At 37.2% G+C, this 17,651-nt stretch overlaps 1 protein-coding gene across 1 annotated transcript; it reads left to right on the top strand.

Moving 5' to 3' along the window:
* The first annotated feature begins 5,849 nt into the window (after positions 1-5,849).
* Positions 5,850-15,364, top strand: LOC113199312 (melanoma-associated antigen B5-like). Its single transcript, XM_026412212.1, has 2 exons — positions 5,850-6,811; positions 15,289-15,364. Exons 1-2 carry the CDS (start codon positions 5,850-5,852, stop codon positions 15,362-15,364), a joined length of 1,038 nt encoding a protein of 345 aa, XP_026267997.1.
* The last annotated feature ends 2,287 nt before the right edge of the window (positions 15,365-17,651 follow it).

Below are 17,651 nucleotides of genomic sequence, written 5' to 3'. Positions count from 1 at the left end.
CTTTGAAAGATGAAGAAGAGAGATCACAAGAGAGAATTTCAGCCAGTCTTGACACCACTGCCAAAGCCAGGTATGTTCTAAGGTGTTATGATTAAATATGAGGTGTTCCCCCTGCAAAAAAAGTTCATGTGTGAGACAATGCAATAAGTTTTAGAGGGGGAATGATTGGGTTATAATAATCTTAACCCATTCAGTGATTTAATCCCCTGAATAGGTATTAGGTGAGTGATAATTGAAGTCAGATAGGGTGTAGCTGGAAGAGGTGGGTCATTGGGATATGACTTTGGGGTATATATTTTGTATCCTGTGAGTAGAGTCAGTGTTTCTCTCTCTCTCTCTCTCTCTCCCCCCCCTTCCTGGTTCCATGTCCTGAGCTGTTTCCCTCCACCACACTCATTGTCCATGATGTTCTATTTCACCTCAAGCCCCAAGGAAGCTGGGCTTCTATGGACTGAGACCTCTGAAACCTCTTCTAATTTTCCTTGTAAGGTTTCTTGGTCACAGGAGTGAAAAAGCTGACTAAAACACATGACTATATCCAACAGCCTCTCTTATACCTATTTTAGTCTGAGACCTTTTATCCTTATAAGAAAACATGACACCGCAATAAAAGTTTTCTTGGAAATATAAAAAAAAAAACCAATAATAAAGCAGTTGAGAAAATAGAATAGTAAAAAAAAATATGATCAATCTTGAATTCCCTTATTTCTTTTAGTCTTTATTATGTAATTGAATGGTTTATACCTTGATATGGTTAGCTTATTAATAATAGGGTATAATTCAGACTTCTTGCTCACTGCTCTTATTCCCAAAACATCAGTTGATTATCTCTTCCTTGGGAGGTTTTGTGATCATACAAGAATTGCTCAGATATAGATTCTACCCATAATTTTAGAAACTGGGATCTACACTCATATGAGGAAAATGTTGAGATACCCTATATGACTCATAGGAAAGTAGAAAGAATGAATGAAAAGGAGAAGAAATTGCGTGTGGCGAGGCAATTTGAATGTCAGGAAACTTCAAGTCAATGTAATTGCAACTTTAAAATTAAGCTTCATGGTGATCTCTATGTGGCTGTGGGGTTGGTGAACAGAGGCCATACCCTTAGAAACTCTGTCACAAAGTTTAAAAAGAAGACCCTTGAATGGAAAACTGTAGTGGAAGGCCTATAATATAAGATCCAATATTATGTATTGCCTTGAAATTTCATGAAACCAGCAGGGCCTCAAATGACCTAACTGCAAGTTCCTCAATATGTACTATAGATAAGATACCCTTGCCAAACAAGTATCTTTATTAAGAAGATTAGATACAGAAGCTTTTGGACTTATTCAAACAAAAAAAAATCACCTCTTCTTCTTAATCTACAAATCCTGTCTTCTACTTATTTACTCTGTTTCTAAGTGCAACTCCCATGTGGTCTTGTGCAGCATATAGTGTCTTCCTCCCTCAGGAAGGAGTCATCTGTGCAGTGTCCAGGGTTGTGTGTTTGCATACAACATTAATACACTGGAGGAATTCCTCCATCACAAGTGGAATAATTATTAGGCCATTAAAGCACACTTTCAAGAGTAACATTGGGATCGCAGATAATATAGATTCCAAAGAAGTATCTACTTAAAGGCAGTGTTTTAGAGTTTTAGGGCTACCATTTAAAAAATGACCATAAGCTAATAGCTTAAAAAGCAGAATTTTTCTTTCATAGTCCAAAAGGCTACAAGTTCAAGATCAAGGTCCCAGAGGATTGGCTTCCTCTGAGGCCTCTCTCCTTGGTTTGTAGAAGTTCATCTTCCTTCTGCCTCTGCACAGGGTGGAACTTTGGTGTATGTCCATGTCTGGTGTCTTCTTGTGTGTTATAATAATTTCTTATAAGGGCATCCTAACTGTATTAGGGGGTACCCTAACTGCTTCATTTTAACTCAATTACCCTTACAAAGATCTTATCTTCAAATATAGTCACACTGTGAGGGACTAGAGTTTAGGAGTTCAACATATGAACTTTGGAGGAGAGGGTATATAATTCAATCCATATGGATAAGAATAGAAGGAATCTTTGCCCTTATCTATATGTAGTAGAATACAATGCATAAACTAGGTGTTCTATGCATATTGGCTCCTGGAGATTCTGAAAAATAAAGGTGACACTTCTTTGAGGTGAGATGTACAGAAGTCATTGTATTGTCAATTTGCCATCAACTAAAATAAATAGATGTCACTTATTTGAAAGAGCATTCTACTTAGGTTACATTGAGGATTAATTCGCAAATTCTGAGAGCGAGCTAGATTTTTGTGAGGAAGAAATGAATAAAGAATAGAGGAAGTTTGGATGGAAGTGTAGTTGGGAAGCACTGAATGAGTTGGTCCTTGACAAAATTCTAGGAACTTTGAGATACATGCAGGTGGGAAGAAGCCCCCACATTCAAATTAAATAGCAGATGCCCTCATAGGGAAAATCTAATTTTACTTCCTAAAATAGATTTTTAGCTGATTTGGTTCTTTGATCGCATTTCATTTTATCTGACATATCCTGGATTTTAAAAAATTTCTAAAGGAGAGTGGTATTATCTGGATAAAAATCATTATAACTGCCAATCACTGAACACTGGATATTTGTCAGTCATTATGACAAGGGCTTTCTGCCCAATACATATATTCCCATGATCCTACAAAACTGGTTTTACTTAGGTTTATATAACAAAATACAAAAAATGGTTGGTTTGAATAACAAACATTCATTTCCTGATATCCCAGAGACTAGAAAGCCCAAGATCAAGGTTCAAGAATATCTGATTCTCTTGCAGACATCTGCCTTCTTGGTGTATCCCTGCATGATGGAAAGAAAGGGAGTACAAGCTTTCTGGGTTTTCTTATAAGGCTATTAATCCCATCATGGAGACCCTGCCCTCATTACTTCATTTAAAACTAATTATTTCTCAAAGGACTCACTTCCTGTCACATTGAGTTTAGAGTTTCAACATACAAATTTTGGAAGGACAAAAAAATGTCAATCCATAATAAGGCTTAGGAAACTGAACTGGATGATAAAGAACTAGCAATATTCTCATAATCTCAAGGTAGTAAGTGATAGAACTAGGATAGATCACTGATCTGAATTCATCTAGAGCCCAGGCTATTCCACTACTCTCATGCTAAGGCTGACCATGTGTACATTTATTAATTTTTCTCCTCACTACTACAAAATATATCTTAGATGATTGAGAATTTTTTGCCCAAAGTTCTGAATTATAATCTATAACCAGAGCAATAAGAATATCAAAATAAATGAGATGTTAGAATAAACACAAAGAATTGGTAACAATATGATCATCTACATGTGCAGTGTCTAATTAACTTCAGGATTGGGATCTCACCAAATTATTGAGCTCTAGCTTCTTTCATGTAGTAATTAAATCTCTCAGAAGTACCATGAAAGATTGAGTCTGTGTGATGAAGAGAATGAATAAATCAACATTTACTGTGGCAGTCACCTCCTATTCCAACCTGTCCACCTTGTTCTTCAGCTTCCCCATCTCACATAACTCCAGAGACACAGACCTATGATCTTCAATATTTGAAGTAGGTAGACTATTCAAGAATTTTCAGCAATGTTGCATTTGGCAGAAAGCTTTTCATTAAAGAGACGGCACCAAGATGAATTTGTAGATAAATACTGACTGAGAACACATAAACTGAAGTAGGTATTGCTTTCATTCTCATTCAAGCTCCTCAACTTAACTATCACCAGAGCCTGGGACTTTTCTCTCACTTTCTTTGAGCTGGCATCCTCAGAAATAGGAGTTCATTGTCTTCCCTTCGCTTGCTCTTAGATCTAGGGAGCCAAGGCCATGTACTCAAGCTGACTTTGGCAAGGCGGAACTTATGAATGGGAGGGCACTGCAGTAAGGGGGAAGGGCAGAGGGAGGGGCCCAGAAGTCACAGTAAAATCTAGAATTCTCTTTGAGGCTGAGGTAGTCCTACACCCCAGAGCAGAGGGGGCGCTAGAGACGTAGCCCTGGCAGTCGGCCTCTCTTAGCCCTATCATTGGTGATCGCTCTCACTTCCTCCCAGGGTGCCTGAGGAAAATAAAGGGCTTTATCTGAGGCAGCTAGATCAGCGAAAGGGAAAACGAAGTCCCAGTCTCTGGTCGGCTTCCAGGTGAGGAGTTTGACAATGAGAGAATCATTACCTCAGAAAAAGTGTCCCCTCCCCCTCCTCCAAAATCCCTTACTCTTATTCTAAGTCTTGAGAAAGCCTGAGGAGAGCGGGCTAACTGAGATTTTTGTTTATTTCCACCTCTAAGGTCCCAGGAAGGCAAGAGAAAATAAAAGTGGGAAGTCCTAGTTTAGTAGAGTAGGGGAAGGGGACCCTAAAATCAGTAAAGACTGCGTCTTCCAGAAGACGCAAACGTGGAGTTAGGTAGATGTGAGCCGTTCTTTCTTATTTGGTATAGGGCGGGGGTGTTAAGAGTCTTGGCCTGAAGTGTGTGGGGAGCCAGAGGTGGCTCCGGTAAGCAAAAGGGGTATCATGCTTAACAGGGAATCAAGGGCAGAACGTTCAGTGAGTTTTAAGGAAATCACCGATCTCTGAAGAGTGACATGGCCCAGAGCCTGACCCTACCATAAGTCTGGGAAGCCCAAATGAGGGGCATCAGGCAAATTTCGGTGAGGATGTGGGAGTCTCTTGACGATATGAAGACCTGGGTCGTGGGTCCTTGAGTCAACATAGGGAAGCTTCCCAGTTATAGCCAGGTTTCAAGGCAAGAAATTGAGGCACCCCAGGTCCTGCTGGCAGCCTGTGATGTTTGTGCACTACCAATGTAACTGGTACTTATTATATCCCATGGTATTGGGTAGGGGACAATAGTGCTGAGAGATGTTTTTTAATAAAGGCATGATGTAAGGTTCGCTGTAGGAGGATTTCTAGATATTTCCAGGAGTTAAGGTGAGAACCATAATGTCTGAGGGAAACATCAAGAAGAACATACCACAGAATCTATCTCTTATTTTCCACCTCGGGAGGCAATGCACAGATGAGGTGGCCCTCATATCCTCCTAGGGAGTCTTAGGATATGCCAGCAGGAAGAGAAAATTTTGGCATAAAGGGAAGATTCAGAGGTCAAAGGAAGTGTTGAAGAGACCATTCACCATTGTATAGATAACAAAGAATCAGATCCCCACCAATGTATTTAGCACTAGAGGGCTCAGAACAGGGCTGTCAGGATGAGGTTGTCACTACTATGTATCAAATTTAAGAGAGGTAAGGTATTTGGTATGAGAGTTAGCTACCAGTCAGAAAAAAGGAGATGTACCAGGCACTACCTGGACATCAGGCAAATTCTCCAAATGAGAATTGTATACCCAAGCATGCCATGATAGAGAGGGCTCCTTGTAACTCTCAGTTGTGGAACCTCTGACAGGAATGTAGGATGAGAATGTCCTTTACTTCTTCCTTTGGGGTCTCAGGGGCATGTTGGCTTTTAGGGTTGAAGTATCAACTTGAGAGCAGCAAAAGAGAGAGGCCCAGGACTTGCCAACAGTTGATGTTGAATGGGATGACTTCCCACACCTCAAAACAGAGCCTCCACTACCACTCCAATACACCCTGGTAGGGAAAGTCTGTAGCCTAAGACTCACTGTGCCTTCCAGGAGACAGGTTGATTAGACTATGAGCATTGTGGGTTCCTAAAGCAATGCTCTCCCAGAAACCTGCAGAAGTGGCCTTAGTTAAAGCCAGGGAGGTAAATCCCTGCCGAAAGTGCTCTTATAATTTCATTTTCCCTCCTCCAGGTGCTTGCACCACCACTCATCCTGCCCATACTCCTTCTATTGTCCCTAATCTGATTCATCATGCCTCGAGGTCTGAAGAATAAGTTCCTTGCCCATGAGAAACGCCAGCAGGCTCGAAGTGATCCTCAGGATTTTGAGGATTTTGAAGCAGCAGCAGCAGCAGCAGCAGCAGCAGCAACAACAGCAGAAGGGTTCTCTTCTTCTCTCCACAATCCACCTGGTACTGAGTCACAGAGCAGTCCCCAGGATCCTGAGAAAGCACAATCTACCACCACTGCTTCTGCAGGTGTTTCTTGCACTACATCTGATAAAGTTTCTAATAGCCAAAAGGAGGAAGGGAAAAGCACTTCTGAGGCCACACTCTCCACTGATGATTCCTGTGAAGATCCTCTAACTGGAAAGGTTGGGTTGTTGGAGCAGTTCCTCCTCTACAAGTATGAAATGAAGCAGCGTATTACTAAGGAAGATATGCTGAAAGTTGTCAACCAGAAGTACAAAAATGAGTTTGCTGAAATCTTCAAGAGAGCCTGTGAGCATCTTGCAGATGTCTTTGCAGTTGATGTGAGGGAAGTTGACTCAACCAATCACTCATACAACCTTGTCAGCAAGCTGAAACTCCCCAACAATGGGAGGATTCGTGCTGGCAGGGGATTACCCAAGGCCGGTCTCCTGATGAATGTCCTGGGTATGATCTTCATGAAGGGCGACTGCGCCTCTGAGGAAGACATCTGGAGATTCCTGAAGATGATGCATGTATATCCTGGGAAGAAGCATTTCATCTATGGAGAGCCCAAGAAGCTCATCACCAAAGATTTGGTGAGGCTAAAATACCTGGTGTACCGGCAGGTGGTCAACAGTGACCCTCCACGCCATGAATTCCTGTGGGGTCCCCGAGCTCATGCTGAAACCAGCAAGATGCAAGTCTTGGAGTTTTTGGCTAAGATTAATGAGACCGCTCCTAGTTTCTTCCCAACTCTTTATGAAGAGGCTTTGAAAGATGAGAAAGAAAGATCCCAAACCACGGATGCAACCAAGCCTGAAACTACTGCCAAAGCTAGTGAAGTTCCCAAGGCCTCATGTCCAGCAGCTTCTCTCACACCTGTTGAAGTTTGAGTCATTTTCATCATCCAGATAATAAAATATGACATCACAATAGGGGTTTTCTTGAAAATATAAGTGGGCTAACAGACTGCAGGAAAAAAAATTAAAACCTCATCAATCCTGGTGTTGTCTAATTGTTTTTGTCTTTTGTTTTATGGAGTTAAATGTTCTGAACTTTCCTTGGCTTATTCAAAAATGTAGAAGAAATTAAATCTTTAAAAAATAGTCTGTGTTTCTTGACTCATTTGCCAAAATTAATTGAACATATGCTGTTTGGAAGTCTCTGTGGTAGAATGGGATACTGAAATGAAGCAGACTCAGCCTCTATTTGTAGAATTTTTTTTTTTTGAGCCTACAAGCTGTAATCATACAAGAAAGTTGCTGAACTGCCCTATATAACTTAGAGGTAAAGTAAAAAGAATGAGTGTGGATGAAAGTTTTCCTTATGAGAGCAATTAAGTGGAAATTTCATGAGCAAGGCAGTTTGGGGCTTTAGGAAACTGAGTCCTCAGTGGGATATAAATTTTATTTAAGATGGGTGTTAGGTTAGTTGAAGCTGTGAAAGTGGTGAGTAAATTCCATGCTCTCAGATGGTATACCTCAAAGTTAAGAGGCAAAGTCCTGTAACTCTGCTTGGGCTGCCATAACAAAATACTATAGACTGGAAACTTAAACAAAACACACATATTTCCCACAATTCTTGAGCCTGGGAGCTCCAAATTCAAGGTGCCAGCCTATTTGGATCCTGGTAATGGTACACTTCCTGGCTTGAAAGCAGCCACTATCTCGCTGTGGCCTCATATAGAAGAGAGAGAGAAACCTAGTCTCTTTCCCTCTTGTTATAAGGACAATAATTCCAACATAGGTGCCCACCCTCATAATATCATCTAAACTTAATTATTTTACCAAATCACTACCTTCAAATATTATTGCATTGGAAATTGATGCTTTAGTATAAGAATTTGGACAGGCATTGGCACAAAAACATTCAGTCTATAATATAAAATTGCCCAATAATTTGCTTTGGGATTGTGGGTAAACAAGAGTCAAATATTCACCTAAGCAAGCAAGAAACTCCCTGAACTATTTTCAGTGCTGATGAACACAGTTTGTGAACTGGGTATGCACATTTTCTCTCAAGAATTTCTGAGAAATAAGGGTAATAATTCCTTGAGGTAAGATGTACAGGAGCCACTATGTTGGTACCTTTTGCCTTGAACTGGAAGAGCTAGATCCTATTGTATTAAAAGGCCATTTTAATTAGGTTATTTTGAGTGTAGTTTAACAAATTTTAAGTGAGGGATAAATTTTGCTAAGAGTATAATGAATGTAAATAGAAATGGTTTATATTGGCACTTGGGAGGGAAGTACTTGTTCCTTGATACTAATTCTAGGAGCCTAAGTTACAAACAGTTGGAGGAGACAACCTTACACTAAAATAAGTGCTCTAACAGGACAAATTTACAATTTTACTTACTAGGGAGATTTTTTAGCTTATTCAGTCTCCTTTGTATAGGAGTATCCCATATTCTCTGACATCTAGATTTTTTAAAAATGTTCATAATGTGGTGGGTGGTTTCATCTGGGATACAAAGAGATGCTATCCTTTAAATATTGGGCAATACTTTCAAGTAATCTTGCCATGTATTCTATGTGTAGTTCATACACTTCTACAAAATGGGGCTTACCAATTTAAATTGGCAGATGATGAACTTGCATTTTCTCAAGTTCACAAAACTGGCAGGTAGTAAAGCTGGGTTATGCTCCTAATCTGAATTTGTCTAGACCTCATACTATTCCTCCAACCAAAGGCAAACCTTTTTGTCTTTTAATTCACCTTTTCTCACTATTCCAAAATGGATCTCAGGCAATAAAAAGGCACTTGCAGCCAAACTACTAAAAGCAGGCCTATTATGGGAAGGTAAATATGAAAATAAATTAAAATTTGAGTAATTTCCCTGGGTTTAATTTTCCTAGGAGCCTCCTACTTTTATGTCCATAGCCCCTGAAAGCTCACACTGCCCAGGAATTGGTATTCTGTACAGCTTTAGCTCTTTCCATCATTACAGCCTCCTTCCTCTGAGACTTTTCCAGTGTACACTCCTTCCAACTATGGAACATTACCTGCTGACCAGCTCTTAACTGCAGCTTCCTATGAAGACTATACTTTTTTTTCCCCAGTGGAACAAACATTCCTATCACTTCCTATCACAGTTATTTAGAACATTCCAACATCCTAGTGGTTGGCCATGACCTTCAGTATGTGTGTATATCATCTTTCTATTTTTGTTTATGTGATAAGTTAGATAAATTACACCATCTTACTTCCTCTCTCCCTTCCTCATTTTCTCTTTCTTTTCATTATTTTTCAAATATTACTTTTAATAGGTGATTTGAATAGTTTATAAGTTTGCAAATTACTTTGTTTACTCATTTATTGTGTCTGTATATCAGCTTAAAAGTAGTTTTTACATTAGTGAAGTAAATTGGGATGCTTTCCCTCTTATTTTGCAATTAGATGGAATCAGAATAGATGTTTGGAAATATGAGAAGAGTCAGCAGTAAAATTGTTGGAATCAAGAAATAAAGTATGGGCTGGGATTGTTGCTCAGCAGTAGAGCACTCGCTTAGCATGGGCAGGACCCGGGTTCGATTCTCAGCACCGCATAAAAATAAAGGCATTGTGTTGTGTCCATCTACAAAAATATTTCATTCTCTCTTCCCCCACCCTCTCCCCCCTCCTTAAAAAAACAAACAGAGGTAAAAGATTAATAATTCCTGTATTCAATATGATTTGTTTGCTTGTTTATTTATTGTAGTAATGGGGTTTGAACCCAGGGGTGCTCAACCACTGAGCAACATCTCCAGCCCTTTTTTGTTATTTTGAGACAGGATCTCACTAAGTTGCCCAGGCTGGCCTTGAACTTGTGAATATCTTCCCTAAATCTTCTTAGTTCCTGGGAGGTTTACCTTACCAGGTTTTCCCTATTGTTTTCAGTATTCTCTTCTGCAAAGTTAAATGGTGTGTACTTAGATTTGTTTAGCTTACTTAAGAAATTAGGAGAAATTAACTCTTATTAAATTAGATATTATGCTCATTGGGTCATTCAGTCTCTTAACATTAATCAGGTATCTGCTCTTTGAAATATACTGTGTTATTGTTGAGCATGCTATGATTTTTTTTAAGAGCAGTTATCTCACAGGAAAGATGGTAAGATAATGGTAGACCAGAGGGTCAACATAAGATAAATAATAAAAGACTTGGGGTCCAGATTAGTACAGTGAAGTGACAGTTAAGTGTAAATTTTCTAAGGCTTTTACATGTATTTGGGAAACTGCAAGTTCATCAGTGGGACTGAAGTTTAAGTTTAGCATGGCTTAGGTAGTTAAAGTTGTGGAAATGAGGAATTAAGGTTAACCTTTCAAATGAACAAGCTGTTAGAGTTATCACCATTTTCACTAATTCTATTATATTCTGCTATTTTTAAGAAGAAACAATCTTAACTTCTGTGACTGTGAAGTATTTCACAATATTATGTTCCTCCACATGTTTGAAGTGGGAATGGTAAAAGGCTTGTATGTTGCTGGCATTAAAATAACATGCTAAATGTCACTCTGTACATAATGTCATTTTAAACAATAGTAAAAGGAATATATGACTAGTTTTTAGTTCTTCATTACTCTATCTGGTCTCATTAACCCTTTGAAAGTAAAAAATATTTAAGAAGCTCATTCTTCTATAATAATGCTAAATCATACAGAACTTGTAAAGTATATTTTTACATAAGATCATAAATTTTTCCTGTGAATTATTTTCCCTCATTGTTAATATTATCACATTACATAGCCAGTAGAGTATTAAAGTCATTAGTATCCTTGGAAGTCTATGATACACTTACAATATGTCTAGGGACAGGTTACATAAATAAAGCATTCTATTCACAATCCCACTTGTATGTAATTATTAGAAAAACATTTTAAAATACCAATTTAACAATAGCACTATATAATTTATGATGGTAGGATAGGCTTTTTTAACTATGCTGGATATAAATTAGAAATACCTATTCTTACAAAAAAAATGTATATTGCTATTACTGATGTGAGTCCCATCAGAATTAGCATGTACAAAACTTTCACTACATGAAGAACAGTTTGTTAAAATTGAAATTTAAACCACAATGTTAAAATACTGCATGAATCTAAGCCACCTGCTCTCCATTGATAGCAGGTGGCTTGGATTATACTGTTATTCAAGCAATATGTGAAAATTTAAGAGTTTGCTATACATATATCATAGGTATAGTTCTCATTTTAGTAAGATTTTTAAAAAATCAAATATGACTAGGTCATGATATGGTCCAGTTGTGTATAAAATTTCTTTTAGAGAAACAAAGAATTTCTTTGGACCAATGCATAAAACAGAAGCTAAAATTTCTTCCTTTGACTCACATTTAGGTATGCATACTTATTCCAATTCTCAAAACACTCATTTACTTGAGCTACTGCAAATGGTAAATTATGCATTTTGTAAAAAAAAGAAATTACTTTTTGGATTGCATTTTATATAGCATAACTTCTTTAATGTAGCTGGGGCAGTTTTGAATTAATTGAAGAAAACTTATATTAAGTAAATTTCTTAATTCAACAAAATATTCTAAATGATATGGCACACACACTATTCTTGGTGCCAATACCATTCTGTTTTTGTAACTAGTGTTCTATAGTATAGTTTAAGTTCTGTTATAGTGATGCCACCTGCTTCACTCTTCTTGCTAAGGATTGCTTTAGGTATTCTGGTTCTCTTATTTTTCCAGATGAATTTCATGACTATTTTTTCTATTTCTATTATGAATGTCATTGGTATTTTGAATGGAATTCAATTAAATCTGTATAATGCTTTTGGTAGTGTTGTCATTTTGACAATATTAATTCTGCCTATCCAAGAACAAGGTTGATCTTTCCATCTTGTAAGATATTCTTTAATTTCTTTCTTTAGCATTGTGTAGTTTTCATTTTAGAGGTCTTTTACCTCTTTTGTTAGGTTGATTCCCAAGTATTTTATTTTTTGAGGCTATTGAAAATGGGGTGGTTTTCCTTGTTTCACTTTCTGTGGATTTGTCATTGATATACAGAAATGCCTTTGATTTATGGGTGTTGACTTTGTATCCTGCTACTTTGCTAAATTCATTTACCAGTTCTAGAAGTTTTCTGGTGGAACTTTTTGGGTCTTCTAAGTATATAATCATATTGTCAGCAAATAGTGCTATTTTGAGTTCTTCTTTTCCTATCCATATCCCTTTAATTTCTTTCATCTGTCTAATTGCTCTGACAAGAGTTTCAAGAACTATGTTAAAAAGAAGTGGTGAAAGAGGGCATCCCTGTCTTGTTCCAGTTTTTAGAGGGAAAGCTTTCAATGTTTCTCCATTTAGAATGATGTTGACCTGGGGCTTAGCATAGATAGCTTTTATGAAGTTGAGATATGTTCCTGTTATTCCTAGTTTTTCTAGTGTTTTGAACATGAATGGGTGCTGTATTTTGTCAAATACATGCTTTTTCTGCATGTACTGAGATGATCATATGATTCTTATCTTTAGGTCTATTGATGTAAATTACATTTCTTGATTTCCATACATTGAACCAAACTTGCATTCCTGGGATGAACCCCACTTGATCGTGGTGCACTATCTTTTTAATATGTTTTTGTACTCAACTTGCCAGAATTTTTTTTGAGAATTTTTGCATCTATGTTCATTAGAGATATTGGTGTGAAATTTTCTTTCTTTGATGTGTCGTTGCCTGGTTTTGGAATCAGGGTGATATTGGCCTCATAGAATGAGTTTGGAAGTATTCCCTTTTTCTATTTCCTGAAATAAATTGAAGAGTATTGGTATTAGCTCTTCTCTAAAGATGTTGTTGTAGAATTCGGCTGTGTATCCATCTGGTCCTGGGCTTTTCTTGTTTTGTAGGATTCAAATGGCAATTTCTATTTCATCATTTGAAATTGACCGGTTTAAATTGTGTATGACATTCTGATTCAATTTGGGCAAATCATATGACTCTAGAAATTTGTCAATGCTTTTGATATTTTCTATTTTATTGGAGTAAAAGTTTTAAAAATAATTTCTAATTATCTTCTGTATTTCTGTAGATTCTGCTGTGATATTTCCTTTTTCATCAAGTATGTTAGAGATTTGAGTTTTCTCTCCTCTTTGTTACATGGCTAAGTGTTTGTCAAATTTATTTATTTTTTCAAAGAACCAACTTTTTGTTTTGTCAATTTTTTCAATTGTTTCTTTTGTTCAATTTCATTGATTTTTAGCTCTGATTTTAATTTTTTTCCTGTCTTCTATTAATTTTGGTATTGATTTGTTCTTTTTCTAGGATTTTTAGGTGTGCTGTGAGGTCATTTTTTTTTCTCTTCTTCTTTTAAGGAATGAACTCCATGCAATGAACTTTCTTCTTAGCACTGCCTTCATACTGCCCCTCAGATTTTGTTATGTTGTATCTGTGTTCTCATTTACCTCTAAGAATTGTTTAATCTCCTCCTTGATGTCTTTTGTAACCCATTGTTCATTTAGTAGCATATTATTTAGACTACATGTGTTGGAGTCATTTTTATTTTTTATTTTATGATTTATTTCTAATTTCATTCCATCAAGATCCGATAGAATGCAGGGTAGTATCTCTACTTTTTTATATTGGCTAAGAGTTGCTTTGTGGCATAATATATGGTCTATTTTAGAGAAGTATTCATGTGCTGCTGAGAAGAAAGTGTATTTGCTCACTGAAGGATGAAATATTCTATATATGTCAGTCAAGTCTAAGTTATTGATTGTATTCTTGAGTTCTAGTTTCTTTGTTCATCTTTTGCTTGGAAGATCTATCCAGTGGTGGTTAAAGTCACCCAGAATTATTGTATTATGGTTTATTTGACTCTTGAACTTGAGAAGAATTTGTTTGATGTATGCAGATGTTCCATTGTTTGGGGCATATAAATTTATTATTGTTATGACTTTTGATGAATGGTTCCCTTAGTCAGTATGAACTATCCTTCTTTATCCTTTTGATTAAGTATGGCTTGAAGTTTACTTTTTTTGATATGAGGATGGAAACCCCTGCTTGCTTTCACAGTCTATGTGAGTGGTAAGAATTTTCCCAACCTTTCACCTTCAGTCTGTGGATATCTTTTCCTATGAGATGAGTCTCTTGGAAGCAGGATAATGTTGGGTCTTTTTTTAAAAAAAAATACAATCTGCCAGTCTATGTCTTTTTATTGGTGAGTTTAGGCCATTGATGTTCAGGGTTATTATTAAGACATGACTTGTATTCCCAGACATTTTTGTTTATTTTTGGTATTTAACTTGTTTTCTCCTTTGATTAATTTTCCTTTAATGTAATACCTCCCTCTGCTGATTTTCATTGTTGTTTTTCAATTCCTGTTCATGGGATATTTTGCTGAGGATATTCTGTAGTGTAGGCTTTCATGTTGTAAAAACTTTTGTTTATCGTGTAACGTTTTTTATTTCATCATCAAATCTAAAGCTTAATTTTGATGTATATAAGATTCTTGGTTGACATCCTCTTTCTTTCAGAGGTTTATATATATTCTTCTGGATCTTCTAGCTTTCAGGTTCTCAGTTGAGAAATCTGTACATAATCTAATTAATTTCCCCCTATATGTAATCTGATTCCTTTCTCTCGTGGCTTTTAATATTGTCTTGTTATTCTGTATGTTAGGCATTTTCATTGTAATGTGTCTTGGTGTAGATCTGTCGTGATTTGTACATTTGGCATCCTGTAAGCTTCTTGAATTTGGTTTTCCACTTCATTCTTCAAGTTTGGAAAATTTTCTGATACTATGTCATTGAATAGATTGATTGTTCCTTTGGTTTGGAACTCTATGCCTTCCTCTATCCTGATAACTCTTTACATTTAATCTTTTTATGCTATTCCATATTTCTTGAATATTCTGCTCATGTTTTCTACCATTTTCACTGTGTGGTCTACATTGTTTCAAGATTATATATTTTCTCTTCATTGTCTGAGGTCCTGTCTTTCAAGTGGTCTAATCTGTTGCTGATGCTTTCAATTGAACTTTTAAGTTGGTTCATTATTTCTTTCATTTCAAGAATTTTTTAGAACCTCTATCTCCCTACAGAAGTAATCTTTTGCTTCCTATATTTGGTTATGTGGCCCTTTAACAAAATGATCTTTTGCTGCCTATCTATGCTATTTTATATCATCCTTTAATTTGCAGAACATTTTAATTATGTACATTCTGAACTCCTTCTCTGTATTCTGCTGTGCTGGCCATGGATTCTAATATTGTGGTATCTGGTTTGTTTGGGTCTTTTCATATTGCTTGTGTGTCTTACCTTCTAGCACTGTGGATCCTAGGTGTTACTGGTTTGGTTTTACCCTACAGGATCATAGTGCCCCTGCAGGGATCCAATACCTCTCCTTTGATGTGAAGGGCAATGTTTTCAGATCTCAATATAAATGACAGTAAAAACAAATGTTTGCTAATAAGACTTTTAAAGTTTGGTCATAATGTACAGAAATGGTGAATTGAATTATTATCTACAATATACTCAGTAGGTTTGTAAAAGGTTTTACAGTTTCTGATGGTGGACAAAGAACTGGGGATGAGGAGTAAGATGATATGCTGGGGAGGTAGGAGGTGAGGTTATAGAGTTGTTATATCTTAGGAAGTGTGAAAGAGAAATCTAAAGAGGAAGATTAGTAGCAGGAGAAGGGAGAGGAAGTAATTTTGGGTAGATAAGTAAGTGGGAAGACAGTAGAGTACATAAAACAAATACACATACATATTAAGAAAAATAAAATAATGTTAAAATAGTAGAAGTTGGTAGGAAAAAGTTAAAAATAAAAAGAATATACAACATAACTGTGATATTCAGATATCCCAGTCCTCAAAATCCTAATTCATGCAAAGTACTTGGTTTCACTATGTTGGGGATGTGAGGAAGAGAGAGTGGAGTGAGAGAGGAAAACAAAGAAACAAAAAAATCTTGAAGGAAAACAGAGGGATTGTTTTGGTTGGAAAATTGTTATGTAAAGTACATGTATGAAGTTGTGAGAAAAAAATATAGCGTTACCCTAGAAGTGGAGGGATGGGAGGGGAGGGGTTGGGGAGATAGGAAGGATAGTAGAATGAAACAGACAGTATTATTACTGTGTGTATATATGTGACTGCATGACCAATGAGATTCTGCAAACTGTATACTCAGAAAAATGAGAAATTATATCCTATCTGATTCAAATGTATGATATGTCAAGATCACTGCACTGTCATATGTAACTAAGTAAAACAAACAAAAAAAATTAGTATTGGGCTGGGGATGTGGCTCAAGCTGTAGCGGGCTTGCCTGGCATGCATGCGGCCCGGGTTTGGTCCTCAGCACCACATACAAACAAAGATGTTGTGTCTGCCAAAAACTAAAAAATAAATATTAAAAAATTCTCTCTCTCTCTCTCTCTCTCTCTCTTTAAAAAAAATCAGTATCTTTCCTGCTTTCCTTCTCATCCAGTAGGTGGGGTCATCTGTTAGCTCCTATCTCCACCCTCAGGATGGTGAAAGTAACCAGGGTGTCACTGTGCTGGGGTAGCGGCTGCTGGGGAGAGAGGGGAGTTAGAAACTGGGCACTTGGCCAGCAGGAGTTCCATACTGGGAGTTGCACTGAAGATGGTGAGGGAGGTGACCCAAGATGGAGGCAAGTGCTTTCATCCATGAGGTATCCGGTCTGATGGGGAGAGCCAAGCGATGGTGTTGAGCCTTGTGGTGTGTGGCTATCAGCTGACTTTGGAGCCTGTATGAAGTTTCCTGATGCAGGCAGGCTACTGTGCATAGGGGACTATCTCATGCTGCTGCAGAGACCAAAGATGGCTGCAACCAGGGGAGCCCCATGCTGGGAATGGAGGTCCACAATGGAATGGCGACCGGAATTCCTGTGTCTGGGAAGCTGCTGTGTATCCTGTGTGGGAATGGTGTCAGTGATTTCTGCTTGGGTGGGTGGCTGAAAGTTCTGCATGGTGGGTGTTGATGGTTCCACTCAGGTACCCTGTAGTCCTGCCTGGGCAAGTATTTGGGAGACCTACTCTGATGCTGTGTCCTGGAGCCCTGCATGGGCACATTGGTCATGATACCTGCGTGGGAGTAGAAATATTGCTCACAGGGATGTAGTATTCTCACTACTTGAGACCCAGGTCACAGAGCAACACAGAATGCTGCCTCCCTCTGGCCTGCCATCTTGGATGTCCTAAAACACTATTCTTTACAAAACAAAAACCATTGCATTGAATATGATATGGATATATAATTCATTTCATTTTAGATAAAATGTGAACTGCATGTTTTGGATTATTTATATAGATTAAAATGATTACTTACCCATGATTGAGTTAAACCTTTTATCTGATTATTTAGCCTAAAAATTAAAAAAAAAGTAAATGGTTAAATTAATAAAGCAAAAGATTAATTATGCTCATCTACTTTTGTAGACTTTGTTAGGAGATTGTAAAAGTAGTTGAAATACCACAAATCAGAATTACATTACATATTTTTCACAATATATGCAATTGTCCCACTAGACCTTATATTTGTTGATACTTAATTGGAACAATCAAAGGATATAAAACAACATAAATTCCCTATTAAAGATATTTTAATTCTCCCAATTCAGAACAGCATCAGGCATATTATCAATATTCAATAAATATTTGAAAAGGCAAATCAATTAA

This window comes from Urocitellus parryii, chromosome X (genome assembly GCF_045843805.1).
Source record: "Urocitellus parryii isolate mUroPar1 chromosome X, mUroPar1.hap1, whole genome shotgun sequence".
In the NCBI taxonomy this organism is placed as follows: Eukaryota; Metazoa; Chordata; class Mammalia; order Rodentia; family Sciuridae; genus Urocitellus; species Urocitellus parryii.
Note: the sequence above shows the minus strand (reverse complement) of the source record. Positions and strands in the feature narration are given on the sequence as shown.